Source organism: Tenrec ecaudatus, chromosome 11 (assembly GCF_050624435.1).
Source record: "Tenrec ecaudatus isolate mTenEca1 chromosome 11, mTenEca1.hap1, whole genome shotgun sequence".
Classification (NCBI taxonomy): Eukaryota; Metazoa; Chordata; class Mammalia; order Afrosoricida; family Tenrecidae; genus Tenrec; species Tenrec ecaudatus.
Window position 1 is genome coordinate 72311077 of NC_134540.1, and position 23241 is coordinate 72334317.

The 23241-nt window shown below is 44.8% G+C and overlaps 1 protein-coding gene across 1 annotated transcript in view; it reads right to left on the bottom strand.

Moving 5' to 3' along the window:
- Positions 1-23241, bottom strand: part of CRACDL (CRACD like) — a 123248-nt gene that overhangs the window by 47723 nt on the left and 52284 nt on the right. Inside the window, exons 3-4 of the mRNA XM_075563213.1 lie at positions 6387-6466; positions 2878-3046 (exon numbers count right to left, since the gene is read on the bottom strand). Coding sequence (XP_075419328.1) covers positions 2878-3046; positions 6387-6456 — 239 coding nt within the window. The 5' untranslated portion in view covers positions 6457-6466. The remainder of the gene's footprint in view (positions 1-2877; positions 3047-6386; positions 6467-23241) is intronic.

Sequence of the window (23241 nt, forward strand, 5' to 3'; positions counted from 1 at the left end):
CAAACATCAAGATTCATTGGGTTCATGAGAGATTCAGAGACGACAGGAGCCAGGTTTAATCCTAACAGGAGGAAGCATGTAACCCATTCCAGAAGGGGAGATGTCATTCAGGGCAAATGGCCTACTTCTTCAGCAGGTCCATGGCATGAAGCGAAGGGTGAGGGGGTGAGAAGACATCTGTACAGATGCAGAGGCTTAAGAAGTACTGCCACGGGCACGCACTGATACCACGGACGGACGTCGACATTGAAAACCCCGTGGCTCATGCGGCTGGCCAGCGTCAAGGTGCCTTGACAAAGGGAACGCGTTCCACCTGGGCCTGTGGTGCTGGCCAGGACAGGATGGGCTCCCCTGCGGGCCGAACTTGCTGCAGAACCTGGAAAGCATGCAGGCTTTTGCAGATGTTAAAGGGGTCTTTAAGACTATACCTCTTCCTCCATGCTGCTCACTAAAAGCATGATGTCTACTTCCTGGACCTCATCTTTACAAGTCTCCTGACTTCCATTCCCAGCGTCAACCCCGGCAAACTGCACACCATGGAGGCTCAGGCCCCTGTGAGGCCCTGGGGGCGCAAACGTGAGAAGCCCGGTGTGTTTACTGGACTCTGGTGATGGGGCGGACATGACACAGGGAACAGGCCATTTCACTCCAGCTTGTCATCGCCTAGCCATGATCGGGGAGCCGGGCCCCTCGTCCCGTCTGCCCCCACCCCAGCCTCCCCAGCACCAGGACTGTGTGTTCTCGTTAAGAGATGGGGGGGGGGGTACAGCTCTGCGGCCGGTCAGAGAGCACACTGGGCGATGCTCTGCTGGCAGCTGCTAACTCAAGATGGGCATTTTGGTCGCATCTACTGCTTTGGGGCAGAGACTTGGAAACCTGCTCTCGTGACAACGGCAGCCCTGGAAACCCTGTGGGGCAGTTCTCCTCGGTCCCCTGGGAGTGCCCTGAGTTGAACAGACTGGCAGCACCAAAGGCACCCTCTGGTACCAGCTTCCTCTCCCAGGGTTGCAAGTGCATTGCTTTCAACCCCACGTACAGTTCACGCCCTCCCAAACCAAATCCAAACCCACTGGCACAGAGCCACTGTCGCCTCAGAGTGACCCTAGGGTAGGGCAGACCTGCCCTGTGAGTTCCCAAACTCTGCTTATGGGAGTAGAAAGCCCCATCTTTCCATCCCAGAGGCTGCCAGCAGGTTCCTCTTCAGGTTTCATGTAACACAAACAACCTGGACCCCATCCAGGTCACCGCCTCACCAGATCACAAACACAAGCTGATCTCTCCTTTTCCGTCGTTTGCTGCCACCAAGTGGTCAGTGCAATTGCTACTTCTTTAAAGCCAGGCAAAGAGCGGAACCGCGTGGGGGCGCTGATTGCCTTTCTATTCATGAAAAAAAGCCAAGTCCTTTGGCATGGAGTCAATTCCAACTCGCCAGAGACCCTACAGGACCGAGGAGAACTGTCCCCACGGGGTTTCCACGGCTGGGAACCGACACAGAAGCAGACTTGGCACTTCTTTCTCCCACGGAGCAGCTCCTGGGTCCTACCTGCTGACCTTTTGGTGTGCAGCTAAATGCTTAACTATCATTCCACCAGGGACCCCTGTTTATATTAATGGTGGTGTGGGGGGGGCACTATAATTTGGAGGAGGATAGTAATCGTGATGACCCAACACGAAGGGTGTAGTGTGTGTCACACAGGTAAACATGGTTGAGCTGGCGGACGTCTCGTCATGCCTGTTTATCACACACACACACACACACACACACACACACACACACACACACACACACACACACACACACACATACGCGCGCGCAGAATGAAAGCTTCTAAGGAGATGGCACTGCACTGGGAGGCTCCAGCCCAGGACTTTATCTAAGTCTGCTCCTTAATCCTTGGGGACAGGATGCCTTCTCACCAGTTTCATCCTTCAAATTTAGAAGCCAATGGGGGTGGGGGGAGACACTAGCTCATGAAGCAACTAATATGGTGCTTTGGTTTCCTTTGAGCCACTGAGCAATTTCTGACAATTTTGATGAAATATAAGTTGGAAGATAAGGGTTTCCTCACTAGACTTTCATACCTTTTGGGTTGGTTCTTCCTAATGGTATTTTAGGTTGTTTTGTTGGTTTTGTTTGTTTGTTTTTTAAGAATAAACAGCAAGAAACTTTCGTGGTGTTTTTCTATCACATGAATAGAAAAATAATTGAATTATTACTCAACTTCAATTTTAAAGACAGGCCATTTTCTAGTTTAGTACTTAGGGCCTCAAAAGGATTTTAAGCCAAATTAAACAATGGTCCATATCCTGACATCCTCCAACTATAGATGCTGGGCAAGCTCCACAATTTCTTTAGGATTAGGTTTGTTTATTTATAAAATGATATATAGTATGCCTTCTCTTCCACAGGTCATGTGACTTTTAATAGAAACAGAGCCTGGCACATAGCAGTTGCCCAATTAATACTTTCTAGAGCCCTTTGTGTGAAAAAAAATGAGCCCTGGTGGCATAGTGGGTTATTCATGGAGCTGCTAGCTGCTAGGTCGGCAGTTCAAATCCACGAGGTGTTCTGACAGAGAAAGAAGAGGCTTTCTGCTCTCATAAAGAGAGTTACAGTCTCAGACACCCCCCATGGTGTCTACTCCGCCATTTAGGGTTGCTAAGAGTTGGAATCGATAGGATGGCAGTGGGTTCGGTTTTATGGGTGAAAAGACCAAAAACACTTTCTAGGAAAGAGTGTCCTAGGAGAAAACTGAAGTCAGGAGGCCGGGCACGTTACCCGAGAGGGTGAAAAAGAACGTTTGGGTCGGCCTAGGCCCGGGCACTGGTCCTGCGTGCTGGGCCCCGCAGATCTGGTGGAGTCCAAGAGCAACTTACTCAAGTTCATCCTCGGACTCATAGCCCACTGGCCCTGACTCCAGGGGGGCAGCCTCACTCTTCGCCTGGCTTTGTGTCCAGGTGCTACTTCCTGCGGATGAGGGGGATTCCTTCCTCTTCTTCTTCCCAAAGAACTTCTTAAAAGTTTTGAATTTGGATTTTTTCTTTCCTAGACAAATTGAGAAAAAAACAAACAGAGGGATGAGACTGTGCATGCCCAAACTCACCAAACACAGAAGTGCACGTGAAGGAAACAAAGCGAGATTTTTGCCCCGGCAGCTACTGTTTACTCCTGAAAAGGCTTTTCTTGTACAGGATACACTGTACCATTTTTACACTCCCCAAACCCGATCTTGATTTCTGTTGATGTTGCAGCATTCAATAAATAAAGTTTAAGCTTTAAGCTCATGATTTCCCTCTCGCACCAAGTCCTGTTTTCATTTCTAAAATATACACCATCCCCAATGAAAGCCCTGAGAACAAAAAGTCCCACGATCGCATGCTTTTTCAAAATACTGCACCAGAGCTTTCTCCCGTGTGCACCGGCACCAGCACAGTGGGAGGAGGCAAGGGGTGCTTTGCTGGCTGCCAAGAGGCATGACGACCTAAAACCTTTTAGTGAGAAACATACCACATGGTGTTGCCCATGGTGGAGGTGCCTGCTGCTAACTAAAAGGCCAGACTTTCAGCCCACCCTGACGCACCTCAGAAGAAAGGTGGGCGTAGTAGCCTCCAGAAACCCAGCCACTGAAAAACCTACGGAGCACACACAGCTCTATGCCGACACACATGGGGTCTCCTGGACAGCAGCTGGTTTTGTTGGTTGGTCAGTGCCAAGTTAGGTGGGATGTGGCAGGGCTGAGTCCGACTCTAAGGTTGTTTGAAACTATGATACTCTGTGCCGTCTTCTCTGGACAATCTCCATTCTCCCCCACACATCCTAGCTACCCGGAGTCTCCAAGATGTCACCTTAGCAGCTCAGGTGAGTTCTTAGGAGAAATCCTTAGCTTATTAACTTTCTGGATTTCTCTGTGTTCATGATATCCATATTTAAGGCATTACATCTCTACGTCTGTCTTGGCTACATTCAAATTCTCTGATATATAGTATTCTCATTTTTGTTTGGTTGAAAAGATTTTCTAATTGCCATTATGATACTTAGAAGAATGTGTCTTAATTTAGAGAGCATGCCTTAATTTCCAAGCACTTGGATAATTTTGAATAATCTGTTGTTGACTGCTAGCTTAATTGCACTGTGACCAGAGAATGTGCTCTGCAAAATTTGAATTTTTTCTAATTTGTCACAACTTGCTTTATGGCTTGACATATGGAGTTTTTATAAATGTTCCTAGTACGCCTGAAAAGAATGCATTTTCTTCAATGTCCTATATATGTCAGTGATTACAAGGTTTAAAAATTAGGTAGTTCAAATGCTTTGTACTTTTACTGATATCTATCCATTTGTTCTATCAATTACTGAGAGAGGTGTTAAAAATTACCCACTATAATGATAGGTTTTCTTATTTTAGTTTAACTGTCAATTTCTACTGAATAACATTTTTTGTATTATGCTAGTGCAAAGAAATAAAAAAGTATTATCTTGCTAGGAAATTAAATCTTTTTGGAAATGTCCCTATATTTTTGGTAATGTTTTTTGCCTTAATTGCCACAACTTTGACTGACAGAAATACAGATATGTTAGCTTCCAATTCCCAGTACATATATGGTATGTTTTTCTGTCCTTTAATTTCAACTTTTTTTATTCTTATGCTTAAGATGGATCCTTCTTTTAATAGCATATAGGGTTTGAGAAGCTCAATATGACAATCTTTCATTTTAAATGGAGTGAATAATACAATGCGCCTGATTATAGTTACTATAACTATATATTAATTTTTTTAAAGTCTACCATATTATATGAGGAGGCCTGGTTGTCCTGTCAGGTAAGCATTGGACTACTGACTGCAGGGTCAGCAGTTCAAGCCTATCAGTCATTCCTTAAAAGAAAAACTAGGCTTTCTGCTCTGGAAAAGCATTTTATTTGTTTAAAAAATGTGCTTAATTATTATCCACAATTTTAATGTTTTAATAGGAAGAGGTTGGTCTCAAGAACCTAGCTCTTCAAGAAAAATTATTAGTTTCTCTCTTACTTTTTTAAAACCTTATTCTTCAGGATGATTTCTTCAGTTACCTTATGAGTTACAGTACCCCAAACTGGCATTGACTGAGGTTGTTTTAGACTAAAAAAAAAAAGCTTCTTCAAAGTATATGTCTTAAGTTCCAAATGACTAATTCACTGTTCCATAATATGAGTACTTTTAAAACGCCTTGTTGTCTTGGGGCTGATTTCTAAGGCGTGCTCTGAGAGTGGGGATAATTTAGTCACTACTGAGGAGGAAAGGGGTTCTGATGTTTAGTAAGAGACAGCTCTATGGAATATGGAGCCTGGTGGTGCCCTGGCTGACACACTGAGCTGCTAACAGACAGGCCAGTGGCTCAAACTCCCCAGCCACTAATTCTTGGGAGACTATGAGTGGGTCTGTTCCCATCCAGACTGAGCGGCTCGCAAGCCCAAATGAGTAGTTCTACTCTGACCGTCAGGGTACTGAGCTGGTACTGGCTGGATGGCAGTGGGCTGGGTTTGGTATTGGTTATCTATAATATACGAAGCACAGTACTTCATAAACTTGGGGTTTCAGCTTATTAGTGGCTGCTCCTTTTGAACGATATCAGAGAAAATCACTATTGATATTTTGGGTTTAAACTTTGTTACAAAATTCAGAACATAAATGGCTAATCCGGAGAAAAGGTACAATGTGGGCCAATCACAGCTTTTCATGTCTGTTTACAACTCTTTTAAAACATACAAAGGGGATTCAAGAAGGTCGTGGAAAACAGGCATGAATGGATGATGGAACTTTTGTTTCCATGAACTTTTTGAAGCCCCCTTGCACGGATAAACAGGAAAGCAATGATCTGAGTGCTTAACCCCTGGGAGGTGTTCGCGACGCCATGATGATCACAGACTTTAGTAAAGGACATACATAAAAGTCCCCCGAGAGACTCACGGGCCTAAAGGAGAGGGGCCAAAGGCTCTCTCTCTATGTAATTATTTCTCCTGGAGGATGAGGTCATCCCCTACTTTGCCCAACCTCCCCTGGACAACTTAGGGTGGTCTGGATGATAAAGGACTGCAGTTACAGTCTCCCTTTCTTCACTTTCAAGGCAGCCAAAGGCTGATGGCATGCTTACCTTCAGGAATGAAGAAAAACCACCTCAAAACCCCCCTTGACGGATAAAGAAGGACAGGACAAGTCTTTGACTCTGAATGGCAAACATCAGGGAGATTGGGAGGGGCCTGGGGGCGGGGGGGGGGGAGGGGGGCTGAATACTCTGAACGGAGCCCTTTTTTCTCCACAAAAAGAACCCCCAAGGAGCCGGCTCTGTCAGCCTCTCCTGGCCCAGAAGTAATGGAGGCTTTCCCCAGAACATGGGGGTGAGGACCTTACCTGGGCTGTCCTCCCCCATGCCTTCTGCAGCCTCGCGGAGCTTAAGGTCCATCACCCGTGTGGAAATCATGTCCAGCTCACTGAAATAAGACAGAAATCATGTTAACAGAGCATATTTAGAACAGGTTAAAAATCAGTGAGATGGTTGTAGTGACTGCTTTTTTTTTTTTTTTTTTTGGCTGTGAGCTCCTCCGCACACTCCCCAGCAGCAAAGACAGAGTCCAGGTCAAAGTCCAGGGCAGCACATGGCCAAAAACATGCCCGTGACCACAAGGCTGCCCGTCATGTAAACACTGATCGGATATCAGGCTGATGGGAGCAAGTCACACATAAAACAGCTAGCTGGAAATAACGCTTCAACAATTGACACAATGCAGAGTTGGTTAGTCCCTTTTTAAAGACTTTCTTACATTTTGACAAGTTTATGTTTTTCTCTTGGTCACTGTAGAAAGTTTAGAAAACTCAGACTTAAAAATCACCCACCAGGGAGAAAGGGGAACCAATCACAAGGATCTACATATAACCCCCTCCCTGGGGGACAGACGGCAGAAAAGTGGGTGAAGGGAGACATCAGAGTGTAAGACATGAAAAAAAGTGTTTGCAAATTATCAAGGGTTTGTGAGGGAAGATGGGTGGGGATGGGGGGCATGAGCTGATACCAAGAATGATGATGGTAACAAATGTACAAATGTGCTTGACACAGTGGATGGATGTATGGATTGTGATAAGAGCTGTATGAGTCCCCAATAAAATGATTTTTAAAGATGTTATTTTGATGACTGTATAATACAGTAACATAAAGCTGCACTACCAATTATGCATATTTTCTTTTTCAAAATTTTTATTATAATTTAAAAATATATAATAATAAAAATAGAGATAATATAGAATACATTTATAGCCACTCATTTGATTTTAATCCCTAGTTCCTTTTTTTGTCATCACTAGATTACTGTATATACTCGAGTATACATGGTTCTTTAAAGCAGGTTATCCAGAACTATTATCATTTGATCTCCTCTTTAGAACACCACCACCAAGAATAATTTGATTCTTCTTGGAAATCTAATAAAGGACTCCTGGTGCCCGTCCTCAATCGTGGCCTTTAAAACAGCAGAGTCTACCCCACGAGCACTAACACCACCGTTCACCGAGAAAGCTATTCTTTACTGGAAGTTACTGTGAACCTCGTACTTAAAGAGGGGAAAGAGTTCAACTAGCTCATTCATTAATCAACCAACACTTTATCACTTGTATACAGAGCCAAACGGAAAAGGCTGAGAGAAATAAAAAGAAAACAGCTCATGGGAAAGGAATTGCTTAAAACCGAGCAAAGCATCACCCACATCGAGTCTCTCAGTTGCAGACGCCCTGGCTTCATTTTAAAACGGCTGGTTTTGTCAGCTCTACCAGAAACTCTGGGTAGGTCGGAATTTTGCCAAGCAGTTTTACCCACAACTGTGGGTCACATGTACAAAATGAAGGTTGAGCGCAAAACAGCATTCGTCAAATCCTTGGCTACAATTTTAGGCTTGAGTGAACATCCTTGCGTTCGTGTATCTGTAATCACTGTCCAAGTAACACAGGGCCCCGTCAAAGAGCAGCGTGATTTGTAGCAGTTCTAAGCTGGGAAATGAAAAACACACAGGTAGACACACGACCCAAGCGCTTGGCTTATCTAAAAGGTCAAGTCCACTGGTCCTCACCAAGCATTAGTGTTAGCCAGCAATCTCCTGCTGAGCAACGTACCATGCTCACTAGTACCATGAGGAGGCCAGGGGATGGGGGCTACCAGGGCCCAAAAGGCAGATGCAGCGGCAAAGGGAAGGCAGAACAAGAGGGGGAGAGAAGATGGTGAGGGGTCAGTAAGTCACCAGCTATCACCTTGGGTGCCGTGTCCCAAGTTTGTCACTGAGCCATGAAGTGGAAGCTCAAGAGCTTTCCATTGCTTAGACAGGAGCTAACCACAACTACAATTACGTGTTCAATATGTAGTATATCTGGGTTCTCTCGCTTCATCTTCCAAAGACTTTAGTATTTCCCACCATTTTGGAGATGAGAGCACCGAATAACACTGATGTCCGTAGTTGTGACCCAACCTTATGCAAACCAGAAGGAACATGCGGTCTGGTTCTGTGTCTTCTTCACTGGTCAATTTATTCACCTCCCCCAAGAAGCAAAGCAGTGATATTGCTCTATGAACTCAGGTTGACTGTATCCCAGGCACTGTTGACATGGATGCCGGGGGCACAGTGGTCAAGGAGACTGACATGGTGGTGCCTGCCACTTTCGGTGCTGACCCCATGAAGGGCTGGGTCTTGAGCTCTCACCAGGTGGGCTCCAGGGAAGCAGGGGATGCAAAAAACAAAGCCTCCCCTGAAATGGCTCTGCCTGCCCCAGAGCTCCTTCCCAGGGCCAGGCCAGGGCTTAGAAGCTGAAGGCGCTCCAGAAGGCCACCGAGGGAGGTGATTCGGTTGCTATGGGATTATAGGGCATCAGCTATAGGAAGGACATGGTAGAGGGCCGCAGTCTCAGAGAAGGGGGTTTGAGTTTATCATGCTGTACCGATTCTCTCCAAGACTCCACGCGAAGCACAGTATCACCTTTCATAAGTCCAGACACTCCTTACTGATAACGTGTTGCTGGCTGGTAAGTGCTGCAAATGTGCAGGGGTGTGAGAAAATGTGTGTGTGAGCAGGAGGCAAGGGATGTGACAAGAGCCTCCCATGGAGCCAGGGGCAGATGAAGAAACTCAGACTCCCTTCTCTGGGACGCGTGGCGTGGCTGCGATAAAGTCGTACAGGGCAGATGGTTCAGGCGCAGGCAGCGTGGGGGTGCAGCCCAGCAGGACCCGTTGTTCACTCCACTGTGGCAGCAGAGATGCGGACAGCGCCAGCACGCTGCCAAGGCTGTTTAGAGGACTCACACACAGAGGCGAGAGTCTTCCCACCAATGAAGGCACAGTCAATCAGGCTCATTCGAGTTGTTTTTCTTCTAAAAGTCTGCTTGTGTTTTATGCTCCAAGTATTCTCAGACCAAAAAGAGTACAGTACAGTATAATAGTTCCCAGGGGGAAAGGAGCAAAGACAGACTTGGAAGTTAGGCAGTTCTGGGGTAGAATCATCATTCTACTTGTTCCTCAGCCTGGGACTCAGCTTCCTTCTAAGAAAAATGGGGAGATAATGTTTTATTCTTTGATTAAATGAAACCCAGAACACAGCACAGAGCACGCTCTATACTGAGAAGATCCACCAACAACAGCTTGCTTTTCACTGTACTCATATCTACACACACACACACACACACACACACGGCTGACACACGGACAGTAGGTGGGCAGAGACTTCCTCTCAAGAAAACAGTTTCTATGTGCAAGTGGCTTACCTAATAGCCACTATTACATCAAACGACAAGACATCTCCATGTCTTCGCAGGTGATGCCCGAGTTCCTCAATCAGCCATTAATGGGATCCTGTCCCCTGAGGTTAATTAAATTTCTGCCAGATGATGGACAACAACCTCTTCAAGGACATCCAGGGTGTCCACTGTGTGATGTCTCAGAGAACAGAGGACTGTCTCCTTGGCCCCCTCAGCCCAGAGCCCACCGATGCTAAAGGTAGAAGTACTTTGCCTCTGTCGCCGTGCAATGTCTTTTTTGTTAGGTCAAACAACTCACCCTGCTGAACACATGGTCCACCACTCCCCCACCCCTCCACTCAAAAAAAAAACCTCAAAGAAAAGCCCCACAGCATTAGTTATCAAGGCAGTACAACGAATGCCCAATGTCTTCTGGCACCCTTCTTGCTTCTCGTGTGAGGAGAAGACTTGATTTCACCTCAAAATTCATGGGGGACCATTAAAAGGCCCCCCAACCAGCTCCTGCCCTCAACCCTCCCGCCCCTGTGGCTGTGGCAGCTCTGTGTCCAAGACTAGGAAAGCATTCTCCAAATGAGATGCGGAACTGAGGGACCTTTTCCAGGATGTCCATTCATTCAGCGGGGTGCTGAGCCTGCCACCCCTCAGAAACTCCCAGCATCCTGCAGTGTATATGTGGCACCCACAGAACTCCAAGGGAGTCCTGGACCCACAGACGATTCCCTGCGGAGCTGTCCCGCTCTCTCCAAAGAAAACCCTCATGATGACCACGGGCACTTTCCCAAGGCAAAGCAGAATCACATAATTCATGGCAGCTCATTATTTTAAAAAATCCATAAAGGGTTAGTCACAGAGAGCCTGAAAATAAGATTTTCAATAAGGTGTATTGGACAGGGTTCTCTAGAGAGACAAACCAGATTGCTAGTAATTATATATAAATATATTTATAAAGATAGATATATAATTCAAGAAATGAACCGTTAAATTATATACAGAAAGATAATACAAGAAATTAACAGTTAAATTATAAAGCAGTGAGACACTAGCAGTCCTTTAAGGCTTGAGAGCTGCCAATTGCCAGTCCCCTTCTGTAGAGAGAGCTGGGCTATATATATCCAGGCAGCAAACAGCAAGGCAGGTCCCCAACTGTCATCAACTGTCGGTCCCCAGGTCCAGAGATGAACATTCCAATCATGTGGGCTTGAAGGGACCTCACTTACAGCGACACAGTCCACGGGCTGGGTATCCCACAGGTAGTGTACCCCTTTACACTGAGGCACAGAACAAGCAAGTCATTTATCCCTCTGCCCTTCAGTTAATCCTACTTGTGTTTATCGGCCAGGCTGGCACAATAAACTATAGCATAAGGTATTGTAAAAGGCCCACTCCATTTACACTGGTCTTCATGATTCAGAGAAAACATATTTGTAGCCTGGCCGCAGAACACCGAAGCACAGCGATTATGTAAAATCCTTAGTGTTCCCCCTTCAGGTCTGATCAACTGCACTGCTCTCAAAGCTATGCTGGGCCTCCTGTGGTCTTCTTTCTTAGGACCCTGAACCTTCTGTCCACCACCATCCTTACCAAGGTCTTCACCAATGACTTGGTTGCGAAGATGTTTGACATCCTCCTTTCTGATGAGACCGAGAGTTTCCTGGGACAAGCTCCATACCTGTCATATTTGTTTCTCTAGTGCAAGAGCCCAGTAAGGGCTGCCTGGGCAATGCCCCTCACTCAAAGGTGGGTGGTGTGGGGCCCCCAGCAGCACTTGGAAGAAAGACCAACTTCTAAAAGGCTGAAGCCTAGAGAGACCAACTTCTAAAAGGCTGAAGCCTCTGAGAACCAGAGGGAGCGCAGCTCTACTCTGACGCACAAGGGTCCCACCCAGTCAAACAAGTTGTTCAGTACCAAGAACTGAGCACAGCGCATGAACAAGGGCTCTGGAAACGATTACAACCAAAACCAAACCCACGACCATCGAGTCGATTCCGACTCACCCCGACCCTCTAAGACAGGGTGGAACTGCCCCTGGGAGTTGTCGCTCTGCAGGGGAGTAGAAAGCCTCGTCTTGCTCCGATGGAGCGCCTGGTAGCTTTGAACTGCAGACACTATGGTTGCCAGCCCAATGCATAACCACTACACTGCCAGGGCTGTTAGCCAGCTGAAGTCAGGAGTAAAGCCATCGTGTTACAATTGGGAAATAGGTTTATTTTACAATTCACATCAAGCGGAAGAAGTCCTTCAGGGGATCACTGATATCTGACTGTGGGGAACAAACAGCCCTTGGGGTGACCCTGTTAAATCTACAAGGAAACAAAAATGAACTCATTTTTCTCGACAGAACAATACAATTTCAAAATTTAGTGCTGAGCTGGTGGATTTCAGGGAAGGCAAATCTAAGAAGGCCTCAATTCTGCTTTTCCTGCTGCGTGTGGTCGAGTGTGTTTGGGAGTGCCATTTTCCAGGCAGTGAAGACAAGACCCGAACCCACTGCTTGATCGTTCTTTTCAAATCCCCGGGAGACAGAACCGGCCGCCAGCCAGTTTTCCATCTCTGTGCTGTTCGTACAACTGGTTCACGTGCTAAGGTTTCATGGTACTGCTGTGGGCTTCATACCATGCAGACGCCCCCTGGTCCCTAACTGCCTGCTGAGGTCTGTGTCCACAGCCTGTATTCCTGCTGGCACTACGAATGTTAACATCCAGTCCAACTGTCTACCGTTCTGTCTTACAGCACTTACGCTTCTGGGACAAAACTATTCAAAAGAACACAAAGTGGAAGGTAAAGCAAGAGAGGCCATGGCCAAGAAGAAAACCAAAAACATGTGTTTCAAAGCACATCCAGCTCGGGAGAATAGGCTTCACTAACCTAGAGAGTTTTTTTTAAATGAAGATGCAATACCACAGAGAAACATACAGACACACAGCGACTACTTCAGAGACAAATAACACCGGGAATCAGTTATAGAGAAAGTATATTCAGATGGAGTGTGTACTGATTATTAAATTGATAACAACCAAGGTCGAGTAGTAGTATCTTGATTTTGAGACTTTTGAATTTCAACTCATCTAACCTTAACGAAGGAGCCCTGGTTGCATAATGGTTAGTGCTGGGCTGCTAATCAGAAGGTCTGCAGTTCAAAACCACGAGCTGCTCCTTGGAAGAAAGATGAGGCTTTCTACTCCTGTAAGGAGTTAGTTTTAGAACCCCAAGGGGGCAGTTCTATCCTGCTCTACAGGGTGTCCATGAATCAGATTCGACTCAATGGCAGTGGGATATATATTTTTTAACCTCAGAGGGCTACAGACACACCTCAAAATAGTCTCCCAAAGCTTATCTTTCCTCGACCCAGCTCAAGGAAGTGACCTAGTACACTGGTCAAGCTCAAGGGCGACTAGGGTGTTGTTCTTTTATGTGTGTGTGTGTGTGTGTGTGTTTAAGTTTAAAAACTAGGTTTTTTCACCAAGACGCTCACGTGGTGTCCTTTCACGTCTTTCCCCATCATTCCCCTGTTAAGTCATTTGCCCACCGTGGGTTCGGCATCGATCCTGTGGCATCTTCTCCAGAGTGTCTGTGCTAACCAGCTCTCAGGCGAGTCACCTAAGAGTGCTCTGTTCGAGGTAACTGCTTGAGCAGAAACACTCCAATGATGCCGATTCAATTATCTTTCCCTTTAGAGTGTTTTCTTCACAATTATCGTAAAGCCATAGGCATCAGGATTCCACTTACTCCGATTTTCCAAAAGCAAGTTGGGTCCCTGGGGTGGGGGGAGAGAAGGGTCGTGTATGAGGATGTTCATGAAGCCACATCCCGTGGGCAGCTCCCTGCTCATCTGATTCCAGACAACCTCCTCCCTGGAGCTACAACGCAGAAGCGTTCCTCCGGTTCCTCCGCAGATGTGGGTCTAAGTTCTGTACCTAGAGCGCAGGGGAGTGACCCACACGGCCCCCATGGAGCTCAGGGGACGTGCCTCAATCACAGAACCAAGCCTTCCTAGGGAGAGATCAGACAGGCCTGCAGAACAGGCACGTAGTCCGCGTCCCAGACCTGGCTCAGCCTCCAGCTCCCCTCCAATCAGAGGGCCCAGCTTTCAGCCTCTACTTCTTCAGCTGCCGGAGGGGGTCAAGTGAACAGCTGGTGAGTTTCCAAAGGACGTCTAGAAAGCTGGTTTGGGGCAGTGTGTGTGACTGAGAAGGGAGGCTTTTGGAAGCGTCGAATGAAAGAAGTAAAGAGAAGATGTGGGGGTTCGGATGCTATTATAGTGGCTATAAATGGGCCGTCCTTGGATGTTCTTCAGGAAATTTAAATAAAAGATCTGGATTATTTTATCTCATTGAACTGCATTTCTTTATTGCTGTTCTTGAGCCAGCCCTCACAGGTTCCATGATTGTAAGGACTACAGCAAGATGAAGAAGGATATTAGCTTTGAGATTTAAGATCCATTTCAACTCTAGCTTTCAGCAAAATGAGAGAAAGGACAGTAGGAAGTCACTGAAAGGAAAATGACTAAGAATTTCCTTAAATCGACGAAACACAGCAATCCACAGACTCTATTGAAGACTCAAGCTCAATAACCACCAACAAAACCACTTGCAGGCACATAATTTTATGAAAAGAAATACAAAGACAACATTTAAAGATCCACATTCACCAGAGACATTACTTGCAGAGAAGCAACCACACGGCTGACAGCAGACATTTCCTCAGCAGCAATGAAACTCCATTTCTGATGTGAGAAAGCCTCTGAGGATCCTAAATCCAGGAAAAGGCATTCTGCAAAAGAAAAGCGAGCTATCCTTCCAGGACCAGGAGTCAGCCTAGGTCAAAGTAACATTCGTATAGGTAATAAGAACAAATTGCCACGGACACCAAAACACTCACAGCTGGACCAATCGGTGACATTATGGTACTTATTTTTAAACAGAGAAAAGGTTGACGTTGCCCAGGAGTTTAAGCAGCAGTGAAGAGATTAAATGATGCATGGCATTAGGTAAATCTGCTGCCCAAGACCACTCGAGAGTAATGAAGAGCAAGGATGTGAAAGACTACGTTGTGCCTTATCCCAGCCCTGGTCTTTTCCAAGGCCTCGTCGGCCTGTGAAAGCTGGGCACCGAGCACGGGAGACTGATGAAAGTCGGTGCATTTGAAATGCGGTGCTGGCGGCGAATGCTGAAAGTACCGCGGACCGAGGAAAGGAAGAAGGCAGGCCGGCGCATTCCTCAGAAGCAAGGACGGCGAGGCTTCGGTCTTACAGAGATTGGATGTTTTCAGGACAGACTGGTCCCTGGAGAAGGCCATCATGCTTGGTAAGGTAGCGGGCTGGTGAAAAAGAGGAAGGTCCCCAATGAGATGGACTGACACTGTGGCTGCAACAAGGGGCGCACACAGAGAAACAATTAGGAGCATGGTGCAGTGCAGTGTTTTGTTCAATTGTGCAGAGTCACTATGAGTCAGAACTGATTCAACGGCAACTCACAACAATATCAATGATAAATTGTGGGAAAATGATTTTAAACAGTCATTTGAAGGCAGAAATGAGCAACCCAAAGGAGGTAGGAATACTTGTAGAAAGGTATTAACCCTTGAAAGAAGGGTTGGCTCTCAGAAGTGACAACGCCCACATGGTAGAAGCACACTAGCCTATGTGATCATGAGGTGTCGAAGGGATCAGGTATCAGGCATCAAAGAACAAAAAATCCTATCACTGTGAATGAAGGGTAGTACAGATTGGGGACCTAAGACCCATCTGTAGGCAACTGGACATCCCCTTACAGAAGGGTCTCGGGGAGGAGATGAGCCAGTCAGGGTGCAGTGTAGCAACGATGAAACATACAACTTTCCTCTAGTTCTTAAATGATTCTGACCCCCCCCCATTATCATGATCCCAATTCTACCTTACAAATCTGGCTAGACCAGAAGATATACACCGGTACAGATAAGAACTGGAAACACAGGGAATCCAGGACAGATGATCCCTTCAGGGCCAGTGGTAAAAGTGGCGCTACCAGGGGGGTGGAGTGGAAAGGGGGAACCCATGACAAGGATCTACATACAACCTCCTCTCTGGGGAGTGGACAACAGAAAAGTGGGTGAAAAGAGATTTCGGACAGTGTAAGATATGACAAAATAATAATAATGTATAAATTATCAAGGGTTCATGAGAAAGGGGGTAGAGGGGAGGGAGGGCAAAAATGAAGAGCTGATGCCAAGGGCTCAAGTAGAAAGCAAATGCTTTGAGAATGATGATGGCAACAAATGTACAAATGTGCTTGACACAATGGATGGACAGATGGATTGTGGTAAGTGTTGTACGAGTCCCCAATAAAATGATTTTTTAAAAGGGTTGGCTGCTTTGAAAATGATAATAGCACCATCTGTACAAAGTCACTTGATAGAATTGATTTATGGACTGTTCTAATACTTGTAAGATCCCCCCCAACAAAATGATCCATTAATACAAAGAAAGAAGGGTTTGTGGGTGCAGAACCTTCCACTGGGGGATAGTCTTAAACTACATGGTTGGGGCTGGCTGGAGATCACATAGGAAGGAGCAGTCTCACGTGTGCGCATAAGCAAAACATAGAGTTTGGGGCTACCAGAACAGACAGTAAGCGAAGAGGGGCTTTCTCAGCAGAGAAAGAACTCTGGAGGGCAGCACCCAAATCCGCAAGCAAACTCCTTCCGACTTCGTGGCTCCCCGCCATTGGGAACGCGTTGGGGACTTTCTCAGACTTCCTTTCTCACAGTCCAACATCCACACGCACTTGGGCCAACAGAAAACACCCTGGTTTGGGTCAGACGCGCCTTCCTCCTTCCTCCAAGTGACATCTCTGCTCTAGCACCTTAAAGAGGTCTCGTGCAGCAAATTCACTCAGGGAGATCCTTGAGATTCTTCTTTTCATTAAAAGATCATTTTATTGGGGGCTCTTCAACTCTTGTCACAATCCAGACATCAATTGCTTCAGGCATGTTTGCACAGATGCTGCCCTCATTCTTTTCTAAATGTTTGCTTTCCAGACTGGTGCGTCCTGGGTGCTGACCGTGGAGTCGAGTAGAAGAAACCCTTGGCAACTTCAACCTCTTCTCTGTTGTGAAGGTTTCGGTTTTCTTTATGTCATAGTGTGATTCAGACCGAGGCCTGCGGTCTTTGATTTTGTTTCTTTCCATATATGTATGAATTTATTTAAAGAACTTAAAACTGAATTTCAATTATTCAAAGGCTCTTCAAGCAGATGTTCCCTCCCTACACTCATTTTCTCTCTCTTTTTTAATCATTTTATTGGGGGCACGTACAATTCATATCACAATCCATGCATCCATCGTGTCAAGCACATTTGTACATTTGTTGCCATCCTCATTCTCAAAACATTTGCTTTCTACTTGAGCCCTTGATATCAGCTCCTCATTTTCCCCTCTCCCTCACCAGTCCCCCTCCCTCAATGAACCCTTGATAATTTATATTTTGTCATATCTTACACTGTCCGATGTCTCCCTTCACCCACTTTTCTGTTGCCCATCCCCCAGGGAGGAGTTTACATGTAGCTCCTTCATCAGTGAGTGCTTCAACATGCTAAGTTATGTCATCTGCATATCAAAGACTGTTAACAAGCCCACCTCCAAGCCTGATGCCACCTTCTTCCTCATGCAATCCAGTGGATTGAGTCATTTTTCTGCATGCGCATTGAGGAGGCACAGGGAAAGGCTACAGCCCTGGTACACACTTCTGGTTTTGAACCGCACCGCATTCCCTTGTTTGGTTTGCCCCTCTGCCTCGTGTTCTCCGTGTGCATTTTGCACGAGTACCATGGAGTATCCTGTAATTCTCATTCTTTGTAATGTTACAATGTGCTATGATCTATATAGTCTAAAGCATTTATATTGTCAATAAAACACTGGAGCACATAAAAAACCCCAACAATGGGGCACATCTTTTTATTATTTAAAAAAAACAATGGAGGAAGAAAACAACAGGTAACAACATAGGGCAAATAGAAAACATGTAGCATGAAGTTGAATCTATTCATCTAAGTAATTACATTAAATATAGGCCAGCTCACACAACTCTAAATGATTCTTAGACTGGATGGAAAAGACTCAATCACGTGCATTTTAGATAAAGAAGACTTAAAAGGATGCTTCATAATGTTCATGAAAAAACACAAGTAAAAAAGAACAGAATTTTCCCATGAACTTTTAAAATTCTCCTGGTAGAGGGATACAGACATATTAAAGTAAAAGGATCAATAATGTTCTAGCATGCAAAAGTAGCTAAAAGAAAGCTGGAGTGATTGTATTAATTTCAGGCCAAAAAATTAAGAAATAAGACTAAAGATTAAAAAAAAAAAGCTATCCCAAATCAGATGATCCCTGGCTATCAGAAAGAACAGTGCTGGAGTCTCAGAGGGTTGTTTTCAAGCCATCCGAGTTAGGTGACAGCTAAGTCCTCATGCAATGCACTCTAAGACCAGAGGAGGGACTTGCAGGGGAGCTTCGATTCTGAGCATCCAGTTTGCAGAAAGGAAGGATGATTGCGGAAGCCCAAATCCATCTGCAGAGGCTCTGCATGGACCAAGCCTTTGGTGGACCCCTTCTGACCATTGGCCAGGGATGCGGACGGCCTGGCTGACAGAGGGCACGAGAAAGTGGAGTGATGCAGACAACTCACTGCCATGGAGTCAATGCTGACCCACAGCAGCCCCCTCTGGGTTGTCGAGGCTGTGACTGTCTGCAGGACGAGAAAGCCCAGCCTCCCTATGGCAGAGCTGCTGCTGCTTTCAAACAGCTGGCCGTACACATCGCAGCCCAACATGCAACCACTACACCACCAAGGCTCTATAGTTAGATTGAAATTTAATACCGTATCATTGAGTTACCTTTTTGAACCATTTTAAATTTGTTCTACTCTTTATTACTTTCTGCTTTATTTTGGATTGCGGGGTTTTTTTTTGTATATTTGTTTGGGTTTGTTTATTGTGGGCTTTGTTTGTTTGGTATGATTTTCTTTCTATGAAATCCAGAATAGGTACACCTATAGTAACAGTAATTAGATGAATAGTTTCTTAAAGTCATGGCGAAGGAGGTTGGGGAGACAGGTAGTTAATGACAATGAGTACAAGAATGAATAAAATGCTCTAACATTTCTTGTAGTGATGACTGCTGAACTCTTTTGACACATTTAACTCACTGATCTGTATGGCATGTGAACTGTATGCCAACAAAACAGTTACCATAAAGGGGCTTATGTAATTTGATTTTAAGATTAACTATAACTGTACTCAAGATAGTGTGGTACTGGCATAAACATCAACAAATGGGTTAGTGTAAAAGAATAGAGAGTTCACGTTGAGATCCACACATATGACAGGGCCCCAAAAGGCTGATGGGAAAATCCCAGGATTTTTCAATTCCATTCTTGCATGAACTTTTTGAAAATCTTTTGTGTATAATCATTTAAGTTTCAATAAAGGTGTCAAAATAACTGAATGGGTGAAAAAAAAGTCTTCAACAAATGGTGCTGAATATGTCGTATATATAGATGTATACACGAGCACGTGTGCGCGTATATATATATATATATATATATACAAGCACATTACATAAGGTAAATTAAAAATACAATTTCCTAAAGTCTCTAAAAGAAAATGTAGGAACATATTTTCATGGCCTTGGAACAAACATGTCACAAATACGTTTTTAAAGAAAAAAATTATATACTTCATCAAATAAAATACTCCTGCTCATTGAAGACAGCAGTAAAACTATGCAAGCCACCAACAGGGAGAAAATGTTTGCCTAAATATCTGACAGCAAAAAATAAATAAATAAATAGATAAGTATCTGACAGCACATACCCAACATATGCAACTGCATGGAGCATATATAAATAAGTCTCAGGATTTGAAAATTGAAAGGCACCACCCCCTCTACAAATTAGGCAAGCAATTCGTACATGTCACACAAATATGCAATTTTCAATAAGTCCGTGAAACCACAGTGAAGACTGTTTTTTTTTAAGGAAACATAAAAACCCAAATTAGGGCAATTCTACAGAACAATGGTCCTGGACCAAATCATAGTAAATAAACATTGAACACTGATCTAATAAAAATTGCTGTGAAACCAAAAGAAGTACATGGGGAATTCTTTGTATTATTGTAAGTTTTCCATAGGGTTAGTATGATATAAAAGAAAAGTCTGTCTGAAAAAGAAGAGAGAGGTGGAACTTTCAGGGGAGCTGCGTGAACCGCGTGGAGCAACTACTGCCACGGCAGCGTGAGATCTGTGCCCAGGGAGGGAGCGCAGGTGAGAGGATCTGCCTGTGAAGGCCTTTACGTTGGCCTTTAACAAGCAAACACTTCACACCTATGACAGGTACAGTCAGAGAGCTGAAGAACACCATGTCTAAAGAATTACAAAGACTCATCAAGTACAAAATACCAACAAGGAGGCAAAACTGATTAATAGGACTAACAAAAGTTCTGATGGGATTTAAGTGTTCACGTTGTGAGGTGCCGTCGGGCTGGTTCTGACTCACAGCAACCCTGTGGACAACAGAACGAAACCCTTTCTGGGTCTCACCAACACGGTTCTGTTTGAGCGCTCTGTGGACAGCCCCTGCCAATCCAGCTTGCTGAGCGCCTTCCTCTCCTCTGAGGACCTTCTACCAAGCAAGATGCCCTTCTCCAAAGACTGCGTCTTCTTGACCATATTTCCAAAGCAAGCGAGATGAAATCTTGCTTCTAGGCATTCTCACGATGCTTCTTCCAAGAAAGATGTATTTGGTCTTCTGGTAGACCATAGCAATTTCAATATTCCTCACCAGTACCATAATCCAAAGATATCAATTCTTCTGCACACTTCCTTACTCATTGGCGAACTTTTGCATGCATATGAGGTGGCTGAAAATACCACAGCATGGATCAGATGCACCTTAGACCTCAGTGTCATCTTTGCTTTGTAACATTTTAAAGACTTTTTTTTCCTTCCCAAATCCATCTTGTATGATATAATCCATCATTTGATTTCTTGACCATTGCTTCCCTGGGGATTGATTTAGGATCCAAGTAAAATAAATCCTCGACAAGAGCTTCATTCTTTTTTCCATTTATCATGATGTTTATTGGTCCTCTGTCTTCTCCATGTTGAGGTGTAATTCATTATTGAATGTAGTAGTCTCTGATCAAGCTGAAAAGTACAATAATTATAATGAAAAATTAACTGAAAGGGCTCAACCGATTTGGGTTGGAAAAAGAAAGGATCAGCAAATTTGAAAATAGATCGATGGAGATTATTTAATATGAAGAATGGAGTGCTTTAGAAGAGAATGAATACAAATAACCGGAGACTCAAATAAATGTGTGCACCATAAGTGTCCTAATACCCATACAATGAAAGTCCAAAAAGGAGACCAGGGAGGATGGGTATGCACAGCAAAAAATATTCTAAGAAGTAATGGCTAAAAACTTGATACAATGAATGCAAGAGAAGGACCTATACATTCAAGAAACTAAACCTGAGTAAACATGATAAAGTCAAAGAGATTTATACCCATACATACTATAGTTAAAATATGATCGCCAAAGATAAGGCAACAATCAGCAGAAAGAGAAGAAAAGTTGTGTCATGTACAAGAGAACCCCACTAAGATTAACAGTTGATTTCTCCTCAAATCCAAGGAAGACCAGAGACACTGGAATGACATAGGCAAAGCACTGGATGGAAAAACTATCCTTCAGGAATCCCCCATTCAGTAAAGCCATCTGACAGAAACGAAGGTGAACTAAAGACCTTGCAGGTAAATAAAAAGTGAGGTCACAGGTTGCCAGCAGACCGCCTCACAATAAACACTAAAGGAAGTTCTTCAGGATAAAACTGATATCACACGGCCAGTACCTTGTATCCACATGAGACATCAAAGACCTCCAAGAAAGGTAATTTTATAGGGAGTCATAAAAGATGACATCCATGCCATCATTCTTGTTCTTTCTTCCCTTTCCTCATTTATTTATTTTTATTATTGCGGTAAAATTACACCTAACAGAACATCTGCCAATTCAGCAGCCACTCGTTTCTTAGCGGACTTAAAATGCACGTTCATAAAAGGGTATGTAGCACATGGCCTGGGTTAGCCTCTCACATAGAAACATACTGTAGAGATTGATAATGACGACCAAGAGGAGCGTGTTGGGAAACAACCTGGACTGAAGCGGAGAAAGGACCCCAGATGGTAGCTCAGCCCGCAAGAGTGAGGAGTGAAAGACAGCACAACGGGTAAAGGTGACGATGGTTTATAAGCGCCTCTCGCCAAGCCTGTTTCTGGAAACCTCGGGCGTCCTGCCTAACCCTTAGTAGTCTTCATGGCATGTGAGAACTTCAAGATCTTCATGGAAAAGTCCCATTAGCTTTTTCATTCCATTCTCGATTTTCCGTTGTAGATTAGGATTTATATTCACATTTAATAAAAATTTCCTTGGGAGGGGGCAAAAAATAACCCAACAAAAATAAACTGTGACTCAACCATTATTTTCTAGTGAGTATGCCTGTACCTTTTTTTGGAAAATAAGTTCCAGATTCCTGACGTGAACGGAACATGCGATGCTTGCAAAGCCCCTGTGAGCAATCTCTGTTCAAAATCTGTAGCAGCTTTCTGCTTACTGATATTTGTGGTCGTTACATAAGCTGCTGTCCATTTGCGACTTAAGAATGAAGGGGTGGAGTGTAGCCAGTCCATCAGGTCACAGCTTGATAAACTGATTTGGAGGCGCTAAGGAGATAAATAGCTCACCAGAGGTGGGACACATGGCTCACTCCCTGCCAGACATTCCGGCGGACAAGACACATGGAGCTACGCTAGAGCCCTGCGCAGAGGAGCCAAGTGGAGACCCTGCCAGCGCTGAGATGCTTACACCGCCACTGGATCCACAAGACTTTCCGCGTGCTAGGCCGTGATCTTCCTGCATTCAGCAGTATTGCATGGCTGTGTGAGTCTAAAGAGGAATTTATGGACTAGTATTGGATATATGGGCTAATATGTGACTTATGAACTTGATCTGGACTGGGCTGGGATATTTGCTCAAAATTCAATTGCTCTTGTATATAAAGCTCTTTCTTATACACACGAGTGTCTCTATGAATTTGTTTCTCTAGTCTATCCAGACTAGCACAGATTATTATTGTTCTCATGATGAACAGAGCGGGACTCACCAATGCAATCACCCAAAGGCAGGAGTCACCTGGAGACTAGGCCTCACCAGACAATGCTTGTCTCTTATGGTGCCCGGGAATCTCCGGGTCCTTTAAGGAAGACCAGTGCACAGAAGTCTCTCAGAAAGAGGGAGGAAATGGTCTATACAGACCCCTAGTCTTGGGCTCTGCGGAGACCATGAAGGAGAGCAGACTCTTCCTGCTGTCTGATAATTAATGTTGACTGCATAAAAATCTAAAACTGGGCTTGGCCTAGAGAAACGAGTCATCCGTTCTC